Source organism: Molothrus ater, chromosome 3, assembly GCF_012460135.2.
Source record: "Molothrus ater isolate BHLD 08-10-18 breed brown headed cowbird chromosome 3, BPBGC_Mater_1.1, whole genome shotgun sequence".
Taxonomy (NCBI): Eukaryota; Metazoa; Chordata; class Aves; order Passeriformes; family Icteridae; genus Molothrus; species Molothrus ater.
Genome location: NC_050480.2, coordinates 78,989,334 through 79,007,350, shown reverse-complemented (window position 1 = coordinate 79,007,350; position 18,017 = coordinate 78,989,334). Strand labels below are relative to the sequence as shown.

The window sequence follows — 18,017 nt, the reverse complement described above, 5'->3', positions numbered from 1 at the left end:
TGTCAGTGCTATTAGACTGCCTTTGCTTCATTAAATAATCAAGACAAGCTGGCCAAGACCTGTCATCTACTATGTAACAGTGTTATAAACTGAACCATAAGTATTTTTCATGTGCCTGGAGCCAGAGCAGAAGCAAGTGATATATAAATATTTATGAGTATTAAACTGGACTATCCTTTCTGTAATAAATGCTTACAGTAAATACTGGCTGAACAGCAGAAGGGGTTCCTAGTGGGAAGCTGTGGATCTTCCTGCCTTAGATGTTATGAACAAACCATGCAAGTACTGCTTTCAGTTTCTGGACTACAGCTCAGGCTGGGGGATGGATTCAGTGATTTCCAGGGCCTGCTCCAAATCTGTTTCCATGCTCCCAAGCACCTGCCACTGCATGGTTTTCACCTGGGATGTAAAGACCTTTGTGCTGAGAACATGTGCTCACAGATTTGGTAGCTGGACAGGCATTTGAGCACACCCCCATCCCTCAGGCATTTACTGTCACCATGTGAACTGATGATAATCTGCAGGACACATGGCATTCCAGCTCCAGGAAGCAGGCAGCCCTCACAGTGCAGGTCTGCACCCTCACAGTCCAGGTCTGGCCTCTGCAGCATCTGAGCTCAGAAAGGAGCAGTTAGCAATCCTGGCTCCTGCCTGGCTGCATGCCAGACTTTTAACCCAGGCTTTGACAACCAGAGAATGGAGATCTTTTATAAAAGGGCTGCATAGAAACAATTCTTGTTTAACTGATTTTTTTTTAATATAAAAAGCTTTTATTTTATTGGGAATTAAATTAACTCCTCACATGTGTACTTTGCACTGAATCGAAAAAAACCTGAACAAAAAACAAACAACCCCAAACAAAGTTCAAAACCAGCATATAAAACATAATAGCTAGTCAGATAGGAATACCATAAGGCACACATTCAAGTAACTAGTGTAACAAGTATCCTTGGGTGTGGAGGAGAGGGAGCACTCACACAATGCTGCAGCACAGGTTCAGTTCCTTTCCCTCACATTTAAAAACATGGGCCCACTGCAGCCCCACATGCCTGTGTCTGAGTCCCGGCTTGTAAGAGTTAAATGGTTCTGCCCTTGGCCATGTTCTGTCAGTTTTATCAACAGATTATTGTGGGAGAAAACAGCTGCAGAATGAAGGTGCTGCGGTACTACCAGGACAGTTGCTCTGTGACTCTGCTTGTCAGTCCATCTGCTACTAGGCTAAAACAATGCTCATGTGCCAGTCCGAGCTCACCTGACAGATCTCCAGGTGTACAGAAGACACCATCCAATTATCAGCTTTTTACATCATGTTTTACTACCTGTGTGAGTATCTGTATTCACAAAATCTCCTCCTTATACTTACCCTGCAAGTTTTAACAAAGGTTTATTTCTTTATTAAATTTGCAATTGTTTTTGAACAAATGCCTCCCCTGCAATGGAGTATTTTTTTCCTGTCATTCATGCAGTAGGAGCTTCCAAAGGCCACAGAGACCACAGAAAACTGAGCTCAGTAATTTGAAAATTTCAACAATAGTGTTGCCTATTTTAAAATAACATTTGGAGAAACATTTCTGCACCAAAAGTACTGTAAACAGCATCTGCATAAATGATTTCTTCCTTTATGCTTCTTTCTCCAAGCAGACACCTGCGGCACACAAACCTTAGTGCAGAGTGGGAAGCTCCCAACAAAAGCCACCAAGGCAAGACAGCCTCACCACTGAGGCAGAAGAGTTTCATGCTAGAGGAGCATTTCTCACGCACTGTGTACAGTGTAACAGCCTCTGTGATCCTTGATTTATACAGAAGCTGGGCATTTTAAGTTTCTTTATTCTGAATGCTGCGAGACTGTATTTTTACCTGTTTCATTACTCTTTCTGTTCTCAAGGCATTTGCTTAGGCTTTTGGTTAAATGTACCTTAAACTGCTAAATTATCTACTCTATTATGGAACATACTGCAGAGTTCATTTTGGTTTTAAAAGCCCCTTAATTTTGTCTATCAGTGCTGTCAGACTACAAAATATTAAATTATAAAAAAAGGCCGATATACACAATCCAATATCCATCAGGATATTTGGTTTTGCACCACAGGTCGAAGGAAATGTTAAAGGTCAAGGAAGTAGAAAAACAAATCCAAAAAGCTTCAAAAACAAGCCAGTTCTAGTTTGGATTTTCCTTTTTAAAAGATATAATGCTCTAATAAATGTAGTTTAAGGAAGGTCATACACATGACCAGCATCTGCAGTAGGTCACTTCCTTATTCTCCCACTCCCTCACAAAAATATATATACATATATTTATATTTATATTTATAGAAATGAAATGGTTTCAGATCCTTGTTTTGCAGACACGAGTCATACATTGGGAAGGCAGCAGGACACTAGCACTCTGTTTCTTTGCTGTCCACGCGGTTCTGGCGCTGCAGTTTGAAGGACGAGGCTTTCTCACTCCTGATGACAGGGTGCTCTGTCAAGTCCTCGAAGGATTTGGCGGCGGAGCTGCTGTTTGGGAAAGGGTCCTTCTCGAAGGCGTCCTCGTCGATGTGCGAGTCGGTGCTGGGGTCCTCCTGGATGGTGTCCATGCGCTGGTGCTCCTGCTTGGGCGGCGCGGGCGCGGCGGGCGCGGGCGCCAGCGGCTGCAGGGGCTGGTGCCGGCTGGCGGCCGGCGCCGCGGGGAACGGCTTGATGATGCGCACGGAGGCCGAGTCCAGGCTGCTGAGCATCTCCACGTTCTGCAAGACACAAGAGGCCACGTCACCGGCAAAGCAACCGGCAGCTGGTCCAGGGTTGGGTTTCTGCAGCGTTTTTCAAAGGGAGGAGGCACGTTCAGAGGAGCAGCTGCACTCCTGTTAGAACAGCCTAAAGGCTGCCATATCATCCATGCCAGTCCCTAAGGGCAGAAATGCTTTTCTGTCTCTTCTTCCTCCTCCTCTGTGTAAAGCACCGCAGGTGACAGCCTTACTGGGAAGAGCTGATGAGTCGGCCCTTCCTTCCTGGGGCCCAAACTGCTTTGGCAAAGCCTAGGACTGGAAATGGAGGGTCAAGCCACATGGCACAGAGCTCAGTGTAGGGAAACAGTCCAAGGTACAGCTTATTCCAGTCCTCCAACTTGGAGAGTTCATGGTTTCATGTACAAGAACTGCACTGAACATAGGGTCAAACACTGCAGGGATCAGTGTCATCATAACTCAACCCAGAGTAAGTTCAAGTCCATTGATGTCTGCAACTATTTCAGCATGGTTTGGAAAATATCCAGATAGCTCTAAGCATAAAAATTCCCCAAGGACCTCAGCAAATGCTAATACTGGGAAGAAGGAGACATTTACCTGCTATCACTTCCCAACTCTCCATCCTCAGCAGATTCAAAAGACACAAAATCTGTTTGTTAAACTGTTGCTGGTGCATGGAGGCCATTGGCTATACTGTTCTCTCTCTCCTGCCTCTGGGATTTTCTCAACTGAATGCAGGTAAGAAGCACCAAGATAACTTTTCTCATGTCACAGCTATGGGGCACTCAAACTTAAGATCACCCTCAGTTCTGTCACAGTAGATGACAGAGGCACTCTGCCTCAGTAGTCTCTGACTTCAATATGCTTCTTCCAATGGTTGCATAAGGAAGAGCTCCACAAGGCTTTTTTTCCCCTCCCCTAACAGAACAACTTTTCCTTAACTGAATATTTTACTTTTTAATAGGAACTGGATTGTCAAAGCACAGGAAAGGATACCTAAACCTCTATGTCACAAGATGCCCCACACTGCACTGTAATTAAAATTTATCTTGGCACTTTTTTGCTCTTCCTCTCTCCCAGCTCATTATCTGCAAGCTGAGAAGTGCTGCTGATGTGACCTTTGAGCAACTGGAAGGCTGTAGCACATGTGGCTGCTAGAAGCCACCTCCTGCAAACAGCCATTCTGCAGCAAAGACACTGCATTTTGTAGAGATTTTTGAGCTTCATGCTTCAGTGACTCCACTTGGCTGGGAACTAGCAGCCTGTGGCTGGTGCTGCCCAAGGGGATGCTGGACACAGGTGAAGCCATGCTCTGCAGAGCAGAGTGGCTTCCTGCCCTCTCTGCTGCACCACAGGGGCTCTGCCAACAAGGCTCAGCTCTTACAGGAAGGAAGGATCAGACCTTGCCATGCTGCAGTGCTTGGTAAGACTGAACAGAGGCTTGTTCAGAAAGCAGCTTGTCCTCTCATGGATTCCCCCCCTGCAGCATGGGGCTCTGGGGCTCTCTCTTACTACTCTTTTGGAGGTTCAGGTTTTCCTTTACACATGGGACAGCATTCTGCCAATTCAGACATAGACAGCAACTTACACTGGGGCAAAACAGGGACTTTGTGTTCTCCTCATACTGCTTGTCCAATTTCTTGTCCTATTGAGAAACACACAACAAAATAAGAAAGTTAATTTCCCTATGGCAAAGACTCCTTTTTCCTGCAAGGACTCAGCATAGGGTCCCCTGCTTCCCATGCCTTCCCATTCATACCAGGAGTACTTGTGGGCACAGCACCCCTTTGCTCTACCCCACACTGATGTTGGCAGCACACCACATGTCCACACTCCCTGTGCCCATGGCTCACTGACTCTCTTTACCCATCCACCCAAGATCAACTAAGATCACTTCCCACTCTGGGTCTTCTCTCAAAATGTGGGTGTCTTTTCTTCACAGGGCTTTAGAAGACTTTGTTTTTAATGATAAAAATACTAAAATTATACTTGGGTGGAACTCAGAAGGCAGAGAAAGAAAATTTGCCTGGGAAAGAATGGGAAAGGCTCCAGGGAATAGTCATGGGAGCACTGGGTCTGCCAGGCCTGGCAGAGTTTAGCAAGAGTTTTGCCTACTGAAGGAGCAGTAAAAGCCTTACATATGCTGGATTTCCCCACAGGGTTTGCTAAAAACTTCCCATCACTTCTCCCACAGCCATCTGCCACTTCACATATGAAGGGTGTTCTCACAGCAAAATCCAACAGATTGTGTCATCTGAAAGACAGCTTACTCACCACACAGTGCACAAGGATGCTGAGAGGAATCCAGAACAGTAAGGAGAAGACAAGCACAGAGCCCACTATATTATCTGCTAGGAACTTCCCTGTGGAACCAAGTTCAAATCTGTCAGTTACCCACCAAATACTGTTTGAACACACACATCTATCCCCCCTTCTGCAGCTACTGCTCAGGCAACTGAAGCCTCAGAATTGCTTAGAGAAAGGCTGCCTAATTTGAGGTAGGCAAAGGTAAAATTACACAATTTAAAAAAATTGTATCCAGTATGTTAACAGTAACAGGTTTTACTCTGTTCTGTGAAGAGAAATGCTGTGAGGCTGTAATATTGGATATGGGTTGTTTTGGAACAGCCTATACTGAGCCAGCCAAGCTGCCCCTCTCACTTACACAAGACACACTGCGAGTCCCTCACCACATTCTGATGTAACAGCCATCTGATCTCTACCTGCCTCCACCAACAAAATATTTGGATGCCAAAGATTCAAAAACTGCCTCTATCCAAGCAGGCTAAATAGCTTTATCAGTTACCTAAGCAACAATTTTTTCTCCCTAAAACTTGGGATTGAAAGCTGCAGCTGAGGTAATTGCACTGTGCAGGCACAGTGGTGCCATGAGCACACACAGCTGGGGCTCGGGACACAGCACCAGCTTAACCAGGGGTTTTGTCTGGTACCAGTAAGAGAGTGAGACACTGGGGGTGACACCTGGGCTGAGGTGACACCTGCTTGGGTTGCACAGTTGGGATGAAGACCAAGGAGGCCCACTCAGTCACAGGGAGCGACTCAGCACAGGCACAGCTTGAGGTGTGTGACCTCTGGTTTTCTTAAACGTGTTCCACTCCCTTTCTGTTGACATTTAAAACCCACTGAGAGGCCCACTTCATACCCTGCTGAATCTAGCTGACCTCTAAAGAGACTGATTATTATTTGCTTTTCTCTAATTGACCTAGTTCCTGGTATTCAGACAAGAAGCTATCATCCCTTTCACAAGCTTGGAAGATGCCTACAAAAAAATGGAGTACAAAAATGCAAAACAGCCTCCCATCCTTTCAGCTTTAAAAGGTGAGATCAGTAGTCTCAAACTTCAGGCAAAAATATACTTTGATATATCACAAGCACAGCTACCCTTGCACATGGTGAATAAATCCAGCCAGCTAACTCCCCCTGAGGCTTTAGAGGTTCATGTCATGAACTCAAAAATCCCCAAAGGATATGGTTATTTATCTTACCAAAAGTATTGATGCTGAGTTGGTCTATGAAATCCCAAAACCGTTCAATCACATCCTGGACTTGCTTCTCACATTTGCCCTACAAAAGTAACAAAATAATTTTCTACCACCCAAGTATTAAGTACTGCCTTCTTGGAGAGGGAGGTGCAATGATAGTAATGAAATGAGAACTACAGACACAGCATGACTTAATCTACATTCTGAATACAGAATTACACTCATGCCCAATAGCAGCAATCCATTTTTACTGCCTTTATTTTTATCAAGCTAGTTTCACTTCAATTGTGGTCTGAATCAGATCATTTTTGTTTGAAATGTGCAAAATTCCCTCCACCTTTGGCCCATGTTAGGGGACATAATACTGATGTTTCTGTAGAGATTTAAACACTGGAAGCCTCAGTTCCCATTATCCAAAAAGAAGGCTGCAGCTCTCAGGAGCCCAAGGTTACAGACAAACTCACTCCCAGATTTGGCTGTGCTGGTTTAACACAGCAGAACCTTGATCTTCCAGTTCTGCCAGCAGAAGGACTGGGGCATGCCCTCCCAAATTCGTTTCTGCTGACACTCAGGGGGTGTCACTGGGGTCTGCAGGTATCTGTACAGCTGAACCATGGAAAAGGCCACGGAATGCCAACAACCCACCAGTGTCCCTGCCACAGGCTCACTGCCCCTTTCAGATACTGCTGGCTGGATTTCCATGTGATTGCTCCCTGACCTGAATTATTGGAATAAAAACTGATTGAGCTAACAGGAACAACGGGAAAAGGCAAGCGCTGCAAACCCAATCGAGCTTATGGCAGCGCTCAGTCCCCTCCTTTGTGCAGGGTGCCAGGCTCCTGAGCTGAGCAGGGTCTCTGGCTGGGCTGTGGGGAGCAGCAGAGGGGACAATGAGCAGCTCCAGAAGGTAACAGCTTCCCCTTACATGGGTGTCTGCAGAACTCCAACACCCACAGCCTCCAACACCCTTTAGTACTTACCCCGTGAAGAGGTACTTAAAAGCCATTACCCTGCTCAAGCTTTGGCTTCTCTTCCCCAGCACATTCCCCCTCACCAAGGACTCAGACCCCGAGCAGGGCAGAGCTGGGCACACTTACATTTGTGTCACAGAAGCCCACAGTGCAAGGCTTGCCCTTGCGCAGGAACAGGAACTGGTCGTTGGCATCCACGTACGGCGTGCACCTGTCCTGCTCGTCCCGGCAGCACACCTTGCAGGAATTATCTGTCTCTGAAACAGAGCAGCAAACTCGTTCTTTGGAAGCACAAAGAGTCACCTGCAACCCACAACCCCGTGTGTCTCCTGGCTGAGCACAGTCCTGACCAGCTGGCCCACAGGGAAAGCAGGGCCAAGCCACCCAATTTTGGGCACTCTGACAATCAAACCTAAAACTCAATCACATGCCCTGTGCAACATATTAAGGGGTACAGTGGGACCAAGTTCTCCAAGCTGATACCCCAAAACTGCACAAATCAACAGCCAATGAAGAGGTTCTAAGCACATCCAAAAAGATAGATTTGAATATTTCTTGGGCTCTGAGTCCTCTAGGTACCTGTCTCCTCAGCTATGCCCTCCATCTCAAATGGTGGGGCTCACAGCAGTTCCTTGTGTTGCCCCTCTGAAGTTTTCATCCTACTCCCAAGCTGCTTTCCCACATTTAGGGGATAAAATGGACAGCAAAGGAGCAAGAAAAGTCACTGGCAGAAGTGTATAGCAGGCAAGTTAGCAGGGGAATTAAGTAGGGCATTCTATATTCTCAAGACACTTTAATCTCTCTGAAATCTTTCTTTAACTCCTTGCTGGAGGCCACCACTCCTCTGTCAGATGCCAGATCCAGAGGTTGGTTGGAATCTCCTTACAATCCCTTCTTGTCCATCTGTGGTAGAGCTGGAAGGCAGGAGAGTGTCCTCTCCTTCAGCTGGAGTGTCAGAGCCTAAGTCTCATCTTAATGTCTTCATCCCAACCACCAGAAGACAGAGGACATTCACATTCCCTTTTTAAACAGAGAACAGCTGACAAAACCCAACAGTTTAAACTTTTCCAGAAACCACAAACTCAGCCCACAGTGAAGCCAACACTCTCCAAGGAGCAGGGATGAAATACAAATTTCAGTCCCGGCCCCGTTTCAGTTCCTGTGTGTCACCCACCGTTGCAGGCACACGAGCGCAGGTTCCTCTCCCTCTCGCAGAAGGGGACGCACTCCCCGTCCTTGCACTTGCCCATGTCCACGCACACGGTGTCATCCGGAGCGTTCCCTGGGGGGGGACACTCGCTGCTGTTCCCTGCAGATGGAAGTCAGCAGAGTGGGAGGGCTGTGTTAGAGCAAAGGGCAGAGAACCTAAGTGTGCAGAAGAAAGAAGGAAAATAATGGCAATACAGACTTATCCCAGGAAAACCCCAGTAATAGCTTGTTCTTGGCTTTCAGCTGCAGGCTGCCTGCCAGCTGCTCTGAGAGGCAGCAGAACCTCTGGAGGCTATCAACAGCTCGGGCATTGTGGCACTGGCCACCAAGCAGTAGGTGCAGACCCTGGAGTCCCCCTCGGCAAAGCACACGCTGACTTGATTCCCTGTCTCCAAGAAATACTATGAGGAGGAAGTAAACAAGTGGGGAAGTGAAGAAAAGCTGCAGCAATTCCACCTTTTCTATGCAAAATTCATTCTTGTTCCCCCCCAGGGACACACTCTGTTTTGCTTTTTTTTTCCTTTCTTTTAAGGGAAAGAAACAAATTTTTTAAAAACAACCTTTTTTATGTTCTTCTGGGCAATAAATCACAAAGTGACTCTTGAACTACAATGAAACTCATTATAGGAGCATACTGTGATGCTTAACTGGTCTCTAAAATTACATGTACCGGATGACTAAAGGGCACTAGACTGAAAGTGGGTTGAACAGGACACTGAGCCTGAAGCACTTGGCTAGCTGACATACAGGGGATAGAACCACATCCTACCAGTGCAAAAAGACTCTCCTTTGCAAGTGGCATTTATGGCTTCCTGGCATTTCTTTTGTGCACTTTCAAACTGGCAGCCTTTACAGCAAGGACTGTTTCGGTCACTGGGGAAAAATCAAAATGAAAGAAATAAATATTAACCAATTTTTAAAAAATAAGTACAAGTGTGACAAAGCCAGAGAAAAAAAGGTTTAGGAAATAAAAAGCTCTTCTTGGAGACTGACTCATTGATTCAACCTTTGTCTTCTCTGCCCCCCTCCCACAACCACCTTTCTACATACATACTCACTCTTCATGCACTGAAGGCCAAATCACATAGAAAGTACAATATATTGAGAGACAACAGAGGGACCCTTGTATTTATTCAAGGCACTTGGATCAACTTCTTGTAACCTGCTGTGCAGCTTAGGACAACATCTTTCACCCTTTCCTTCCCCAAACATTTCTCCCCCTTCTGTCTGTCCTGAAGGTTTCCTACTTTCTATTCTGCATTGTCTTTACTTTCATTTTCTCACCTAATACATGAAGGCCCTTAGACAAAAACATTCATTAAAATGTGTGGATTTTCTTGCTAAACAACAGGAATTGCACAACCTCTCTAATGTTACATGGTGTAGAGCTGAACTATGAAAAAAAAAAAGATTGGACACTGCATTGCAACAAGGCCATGAACATCCCAAAAAGCAGCAACAGAAAGAGGAGTCACTTAGTGCAGTCACTGTGTTGTCTGCCCAAACACATTTTGCAGCATTCTGGAATTACCATTATGTACCAGTGTAAAAAGCCTCCTTCCAACACAAACAAAACTTGTATTTGCACAGGAAATTTTTTAATGCTTTTTGATTGCCTAAGTTTGCTTAATAATAATGGTAGTAATAACAATGACAGCACTATAATAATTTGCAAGGCTGTGGCTCTTGACACTTCTCAGGAAAACAAACAGAATGCTATAAAAATTAATGTATACATACAGAAGCCTTTCATGAAATCTTTCACTGTTGTGAGCTCACTCATTCAGCCTTAAAGCCAGGAAAGGGGCCTGTGACACTGCAGGTGGCTTTAGGAGTTTTTAGCCCAACTCAACGTTCTCTCCTGTGTAAAGAGAAGCTGCAGCTCATTTCCCCTTACCTGCACTTGGCACCCTCTTTCAGTTTGCAGTCTGCAGAGCAGCAGGGATCAGCCAGCTGGTACAAGAGGCCAGGGTCACATTCCTCGCCTTCATCCACTCTGGAGTTCCCACACACTTTGTTGTTGCGCTCTTTGAAGCACTCCTGGGCCTTGACCTCTATGGTCCTATGGATGGATTTTTTGCTGCAGCTTGAGAACATCTAGAGAATCACAGAGGAAAAAAGCAGCATTGAGTGTACCTTTCTGTCAACAAGTGGCATCTAGGACAGCCACAGCCTCCCCATGTCTCTGAGCCCTGGCATTCCAGAATGCAGTTATTCCCTTTGTACTGTCAGTTTGATACCTTGGAAGAACTTTAAGATGGGACAGTAACAGCTGGGTCAGTAACAGACACTGCTGCACACTGCAGGGGCTCCCCCATGCAGCCTGGCTCAGAGGCAGCTCCAGCTCTCCCATGGCTTCAGCGGCCCCAGGACGGGATGTGAAGCTGCACAGGAGGCACAGGGCAGGGCAGACTGCAGGCCAAGCATCCCCTGCTCATCTGGGTTTCATCTGTAGAACAGGCACAATGCCAACCCCACGGTGCCAGGGCAAGCTTCCACCACGGCTGTGGCACCTGGCAGCCCCTCTCCAACAGCAGCTATGGAGCACCCCAATGCTGTGTGGGACTGAAGGTGCTGGATTTGACTCTTGCTGGGACTTGCTTGTAGCAGCATATGGCCACAGCTAATTACAAACAACTAATTAAAATGCACCTTGACATGCTATGAACTCCAGTGAAACCCAGATTACAAAGATGAGCTTATCTTACAGAGAACCCAACTGCATGCAAATGTTTTCTTATGGCTAATCCATTACATTCTGGTGGTTTCAAACTACAGGAATCATTAACTAAATAGATTTGCCATGCAAAGGGTCACTGACCATAGCAGAAACTTTTGTGTGGATGCAAAACTAAACAACCATACCTTGTTGTTTTCATGATCCCCACTGACAGCAATAGGATACATGACATATTTCCCACCCTGGTCTTCAGTGGGGGCACACTCTGGCAGACTGTCAGGATCATGCTCTGCTCCAAAGTTATGTCCAAGTTCATGTGTTGTCACCAGGTCAGCCTCCTTTTTTGAACATAAAAAAAACAATGTTGGAAAAAATTAGTCTGACCAGTAAAGGACAGAAGATCCCAGCTACTTCTAGGCCACCAGAAATACTAAAATACACCAAGATGATAGGGAATTGCCTATGAACATTTTTCTGCTTTTCTAGAGAAATTAAGGTAAATAAAATTGTGGTCCTTTTCAAAGTTAAGTTCAAGGACTAGATTTGAACATTGAATCACTGTTAAAGGCAAAATACTGTCCTAGAATACCGATTCAAATTGTTTTCAAGGCAATGCAGATGCTTAAATATGAAAATTTCCTTCTATGTAGCTGGAAGGCATAAAAAGTTAAAACAAAACCCAATCCAAACAAACAACAGCTACTACAATTAGTCAATCTCTTGTTTAACAGATCTTGCCATTAGAATTGTTTCTTCTAAATGGATGATGACATTAGGAGTGCTGAATAAACTCCACTACTGCATGATTTCTAGGAAAGACACCTACAATTGTGGCCCAACAGGGATGGATTTCCAACATCATTTATGTGAGACACGCCTGCCTGTGCTGAGGATCCCAAACCGGCTCTGCTCGCTGCGCACCTCCCACGGCGCCCTCCCCAGCAGATGGTGTCACACTCACAAGGTGACAACCACAAATTAAACTCACACAGAAATAAAGATAACCACAGAGACTGGGCAGTTCTGGAGAGGAACTGTCACTGCAGCTGCTGTGCGGGGACGGGAAGGACCAAGAGCTGCCCGGGCATCCCTCCTGGCCTTCACTGTGTTTCATTTGGAGAAGAGTTTTAAGGAAGTTGTTTTGGTTTTGGTTTTTTTAAACCAAAGTGGAAACCATGCAGCACTTTCCCTGTGAAATCCATGTGAACCATCATCCCAAGCCCTAAGCCTGCCACTGGGAAGATGGAAAACTAAACCTCCTTTGTAATCTAAGGCAGAACTCCAGCCTGGAGATTGAACAAACGCAAATAGCATGGCAACAGCTATTGCTAGAGCTCTCTGTCAACATCCCTCTAACACAAAGCTTTACTGTCTTTTTTCCCTATCTTCTTGACAGTTTCTGTGCCAAGTTTTAGCCCACACATCAATTATAAATTCCTATTATCATAATCATGCTACAGAAAAGCACAGCTGACAAGCCAGCAGAAGTCAGCAAAAGTGAAATATGCCCAACTTCAAAGATTTAATAGAGGCAGACATAGGCACTGCTCTGGTGTCTTTACAAGTGAGACAACACTCATAGTTAGGCCTTTGTGCATTTACTATCTCATAAAGTATGGAAAAAAATCCAGGAAGCATCAACTTACATTAAACTTAGTATTAGCACTAATAAGCTGTGTCTACTATACTGTTCTCTACTCAGGACACACAAAAATCAGGTGGAGGAATTTCATTAAAAGGCTCAAACTAAACCTCCTACTTTGCCTGCTTGCTCTGTTTGAGGGTTTGTTTTGTTAAGAGTTTTGTTGTTTGCTTGGGGATTTTTTGTTAAAACAAAACACATTTAAATTCATCTTCAGACATCAAAAGCCTGTTTATATCTAGGAACTACAGCCTGACACTAGCTTCTATTCCTGTTTCACAGTGAGTTCAATTTTCAGTTCCATTCAGTCCTGTCTCCCCTTGTCAGCTACAACAAAAAAGATGATTTTTGTTTTATGATCTATATCCTTGTCCTCAGAGATCTCACTCAAATGGAAAGCCAGCAGCTCTTTTCTGAGAGAGCACAGGAGTTTGTCACAATCCCATGGCACACATCACCAACACACACATATGAGGAGGATACTCTTCTACCTTTGTGAGGATGGTCTTCCCATAGTTCTTGGTGCTGGTCAAGCCACTGTTCAGATAGATATCCTTCTTTACAATTTGACTGTAATAAGCTGAAAGAGTGAGAAATAAATTAAAATTGAGAAACATTTTTCTTGAGTTTCAGGGTACTTTTGGGAAGAGAGGGATACTTGTCTGGGGAAATGAACAGCTTTACAACTTTATTGTTCTCACAGGCTCACTAGTGAGACCCTGCCAATTTTTGGAGCTGGGAATCTTTCAAGCACAGCTCCAAAAGCTCATGTATTGCAGTAAAGGCAAAAACAGCAGAAATTTCCAAGACAACAGCATCTGCCATTCCAGAACCGCTGCAGGATGTGCCCACACAAAGCAGCCCTTAGAACAGGGTTTTTTCTATACAGTCTGCTCACACCAGATAGCTTAGCAACTTTGTTTAGTGACTTTTATCCTTCCCCCTTTTTCCAGCTCCAGCCAAAAAAACCAGCCATCCCTTCTATGTAAAAAACCAGCTCCTAGAGTGTGTGCAAATAACACAACATACTCCATGAAAGTTGGAGAAATGAATTAAACTTGAATAACAAAAACTAGCTTCCAACCCAGAACTGGGAGAGAAGAAGAAGAAGAAGAAGCCTTGCCTTTAGGACAAATGCCACCATGGCTGTTAGGTCTGGGAGAGCCAACGTAAGCCAGTCCAAGCGTTCCCATGTCAAAATCTTGGTACGTGAAGAGATGAGCAAGGCACACGTGAGCTGCTTTCTCTGCAATATCAAAGCTAAATTGCTTTAAAAAAAACAAAAAAAAAGTCAAATCCCTGTTAGCTTACAGTTCTTGTTAGAAGCCTATAGATAATAATATTTATTTAATGTGCCAGACAAGTACCTCCTAGATCTGGTTATTCAGAACACAGCAGCTGTTTAGCAGTCCTGCAGAGCTGCAGGAAATTAAAATAATGCCCAAGTACACTGTACCCATTCATTTACATAACTTGTCTATTCATTTCCCCTTTCCACAGGGAGGACAAAGCCAAGTACAATAACTTGATGAAGGTCACAAGGCAGCCAGTCTCACGGCCAGACATATCAGGACTGCCTGACTCAGACCACATTAATAAGACTAATTGATGTCTGCTCTGTAATTATGCAAGGGAGCCCTTTACCAAGGGCTACAGGGCACAGCAGCTGGTTTGACTTTGTGTGACATCTACACATCATGCAGAGGGAGCAGAGGACTTTCACCCATTACTACAGAGCAGCCATATGAATGAGCAATTTTCTGTTAAGGGCCACAATTTTTCAAGGGTTACAACCTACCTCTAGCAGCATTTTCACATCCCAGGCATCTTTCTTATCATCTGGATAACTTCTTGCCATATTATAATGTTTTTCTCCAGGTTTTACATTATTTGGCTCATTGTGGATAATAATCTACATGTCAAAAAGGGCAACAACAATGAACAGGAATTTTTGTCAATTTTATAGCTACAGAAAAGGTTTCAATATAATTTTAAATATCCCAATAGATCTGTAAGGAGAAAAATTCAGACTCATCATGATTCTAATATTAACTTTCCAGCCTCTGCTAGTTAAATACACCAACTAAAATAATTACATTGTAAGTAACCCTTTTACAGGATAACATCAGAAGTTTTCACTGTAAAATTCTGCTTTGAGATGTCTTTTACTTTTAGAAAAACCCCAGACAAATAAAACCAGTATAAATAACCCCAAATAATTTCAGAGCTCTAGCTAACCAAAATGTATGTTAAAGGACTGCCACCTTCCCAGTAATCCAGAATTAGCTCATCATGTTCTCCACCCCCTCCCTACCCAAGTAATGCTCCTTCTTTATGCCTGCAGATCTTTTCCCAGCAAAGGGGCAGCTGGCTTGTACCATGAGTCTCCATGTCCCACATCACAGCTCTTGCAGTATGCTGAGCTGATGGACTCCTGTTTTTAATGCTGTTTTCCAGATTTCTGTGCACTTCAAGACACCATCACAGAAACTGAAGTCACAACATTCCCCGTGTCCATATACAAGCCTAGCATGTTGTCTAAGGGAGTCATTAAAGCTCTTCAGGCAGGATTGTTTTCACCTGGGTTTGAGGCCCACTCAGACTTTGAAAGCCAAGCACTAGCAACAGGTATATGAGATAAATGCATGAGTATGTCTGAATGAAACAAAATTTGCTCATATTCAGGTGAAAAATACACTTTTGAATCAGGAATAAATATGGAAAAATTCTCCCTGAAAATTCACATCTCAAACAACACAAGGAACTGAAAATGGGCATCGTGTCAGATCATTAACACTGGCAAGATGCAATTTCAGAGTGCTCCTGGCTGGGGTTAATAATGTAGGATTTTATTATTTTAGCTCTAACCCAGACAAAATAATCAGAAGCACTGCTGTTTGAAGCATGTTCCTTTAAGCTGGAAGCCCTCTGCAGAGTGCAGTGAATACCTGCTCTATCTGTATGCCGTACCCATTGAAGGTTCCATCGTCCCAGGAAGTGTTTCGGTAGATGTCATCTACTCTGTCTATCAGTTCAATCTGTGTGGAGGAGAAAACAGGTTACCCAAATGAGCTTTCATGGAGCAAAAGACACTCAGAGAAACTGCTACATACTTACCTAGAAACAGTCACTTGACTTAAAATTGAACCTCGTGAAAGGTAATAGGACAAACTCCCTGGATCCAAGTACTGTTGGTTTTGGATCAGTATTATCCAATATACTTGAAAATTTTCCATCATTAAATAGTAGCACAAACTTTTCCATTTATCACTTTTGTTTGTGTAGTAGAATAGCAATAATATTAAGAACAAGACATTTTGAGAAACACTTTGTTCAAACACTAATTTTCCAGATTTCTTTGAGGGGAAGGGCAGAGGAGGGAGCTGCTTTTACTGCTTTGTTCCAGCATAGAGCTTAACTAGTTTAACTGACCCCCCAGGCTTGCTTCCCTCACCCAGCCAAAAACCTATTATTTTCCTCATTATGGTTCAAGCACAAAGTTCCAGGAAGTCTCTTGTCAGTGCCCACAATCAATACCTCCCTTTTCAAGCTGTTCTCTTATAAAAACACCTTATGCTAAATATAAACCACCAAACTTGCTGAGAAGGAGAAGTGACATTCAGAACCACTCAGTAATAGCTTATGCTTTAGTTTTCCAATCACTGTGTTGTTAACAGTACCCATCTACCCAGGAAACACAACAGGGGTCAGCCTCAGCACATGTCAGATGCTGAGGTAAGAGCACTTCTGCGAACACACCAAATGAGGCCCCCTCACCTGGAGAATGTGAAAGCACTTCTGGGGACAGAAAGGTCAAAACGCCAGCAAAAGTGGAACAGAGTGATTAGCATTTCAAAGAGTAAAGCTCAGAAAGAGACTTTAGATGAACAACAGGCCTCCAAACCTGTTTTAATTTGTTTTGTCTTCAGTCCCTAAACCCCCATACTCTCCCTTTCTGCTGAAAGAGAGAAGGGCCTTGTTCTAGTTCACAAAAACCTGTCAGATAGACAACCCCAGTGTTTCAGCTGGGTCACTCAGTAACTGGTACACACGATGGAGCCCTGCTTCCCTGAGGATGGCTGAACACCTGCCTGCTAATGAAAAGCAGTAAATTAATTCCCTTGTTTTGCTTTGCTGCTGTGAACAACTTTTGCTATTAAACTGTTTCTATCTCAATCTACAAGTTATCTCACCTTCACCCTTCTGATTCTCTTCCCATTCCATCTAGGAGAGCAAGTGGCTGCCTGAGGCTGAGCTGCCTGTAGCTGAGCTGCCTGCTGGGGTTAATACACACCACCAGTGTACAGCCAAACAACTTGTTTACTGGGCCTGCTTCTAATTTATTGTTCTGGACAGAGAAACCTGAAATAATCTGGAAAAGAAGATCTATATGAGTTGCTTTAACTTCTCATTAAATATGCTAGAACTTTAAAGTTGCTGAGATAATTTGCAGTGGATTTCAAAACCCAGGAGACTCTAGAGCTCTGACTGTGAAAAGAGAAGTTCCTGGGCAGAAAACAGCATAGCTAACAGAAGTATATGACAGGAAGGAATTTGCTTTTAAGTGAAATTTGAAGACTACTGAACTACCTTAGCTTCGTTGTAGAATATTTTTAAAGCACAATTTAGCATTTTCCCAGGTAAAAGCCATGTGTACAAAAGCAATATAAGCTGTATGGTGTTACTTACCAAGTAATTGATAGTGGTGCTCTCTTCCCCACGGCCCATGTACTTGAAGAAACGATGGTCTGCCACTACCAACATCTTGCACGTGTTTTTGGAGTTCTCTGGAACGGCTCTTTTCTTCCGATGGGTGCTTCCTAAAGTAAATATTTCAAAAAAGACCACTCAATACTACTACCACAGCTCAGCCTACTGTCCTTATTCACGACCTGAATTTGAGCGTAGGTGGGCTCCTGGGAGGAGAATGGGGATGTTTAGTTTTAGTTTGGGGCTTTTTTTTTTTTTTAATAGTCATTCTTGTACTTTGTCTTCCTAACAGTCCTCAAACCTACTGTAGGGAAAAGAACACATGGCAGTGAAACTGAGTTATTCATCAGATTTACTTATAGAGCTTTTAAGATCATCACCACAACCTTAACAACTCTCCTCCTCCTGTTCCTAGCCATTACCCCAACTTTTGCTAACACAGCAAAGAACAGAGGAAACTGGGACCAAAAACTCTCAAAACCTCATCACAGCTCAAGATGGATCCTTGAGTGACCATAGAGGCCAAAGAGGTCCTGCTGCACAGTGCACAGAAATACAAAGTTGTTTAAAGAGGCA

General features: G+C 44.1%; 1 protein-coding gene and 1 long non-coding RNA gene across 2 annotated transcripts in view; one reads left to right on the top strand and one right to left on the bottom strand.

Annotated features, from left to right (window-relative positions):
- Positions 1-732: 732 nt before the first annotated feature.
- The window catches only part of ADAM17 (ADAM metallopeptidase domain 17), a 34,562-nt gene continuing 17,277 nt past the window's right edge, over positions 733-18,017 (bottom strand). Inside the window, exons 6-19 of the mRNA XM_036380522.2 lie at positions 17,421-17,551; positions 15,680-15,769; positions 14,530-14,643; positions 13,855-13,999; positions 13,223-13,311; positions 11,275-11,427; positions 10,307-10,506; positions 9,179-9,282; positions 8,375-8,509; positions 7,327-7,457; positions 6,233-6,311; positions 5,001-5,089; positions 4,315-4,371; positions 733-2,729 (exon numbers count right to left, since the gene is read on the bottom strand). Coding sequence (XP_036236415.1) covers positions 2,379-2,729; positions 4,315-4,371; positions 5,001-5,089; positions 6,233-6,311; positions 7,327-7,457; positions 8,375-8,509; positions 9,179-9,282; positions 10,307-10,506; positions 11,275-11,427; positions 13,223-13,311; positions 13,855-13,999; positions 14,530-14,643; positions 15,680-15,769; positions 17,421-17,551 — 1,868 coding nt within the window. The 3' untranslated portion in view covers positions 733-2,378. The remainder of the gene's footprint in view (positions 2,730-4,314; positions 4,372-5,000; positions 5,090-6,232; positions 6,312-7,326; positions 7,458-8,374; positions 8,510-9,178; positions 9,283-10,306; positions 10,507-11,274; positions 11,428-13,222; positions 13,312-13,854; positions 14,000-14,529; positions 14,644-15,679; positions 15,770-17,420; positions 17,552-18,017) is intronic.
- LOC129046648 (uncharacterized) lies at positions 6,024-9,401 on the top strand. Its single transcript, XR_008508286.1, has 2 exons — positions 6,024-6,065; positions 8,653-9,401. It is a non-coding gene; the product is annotated as an uncharacterized LOC129046648 (long non-coding RNA).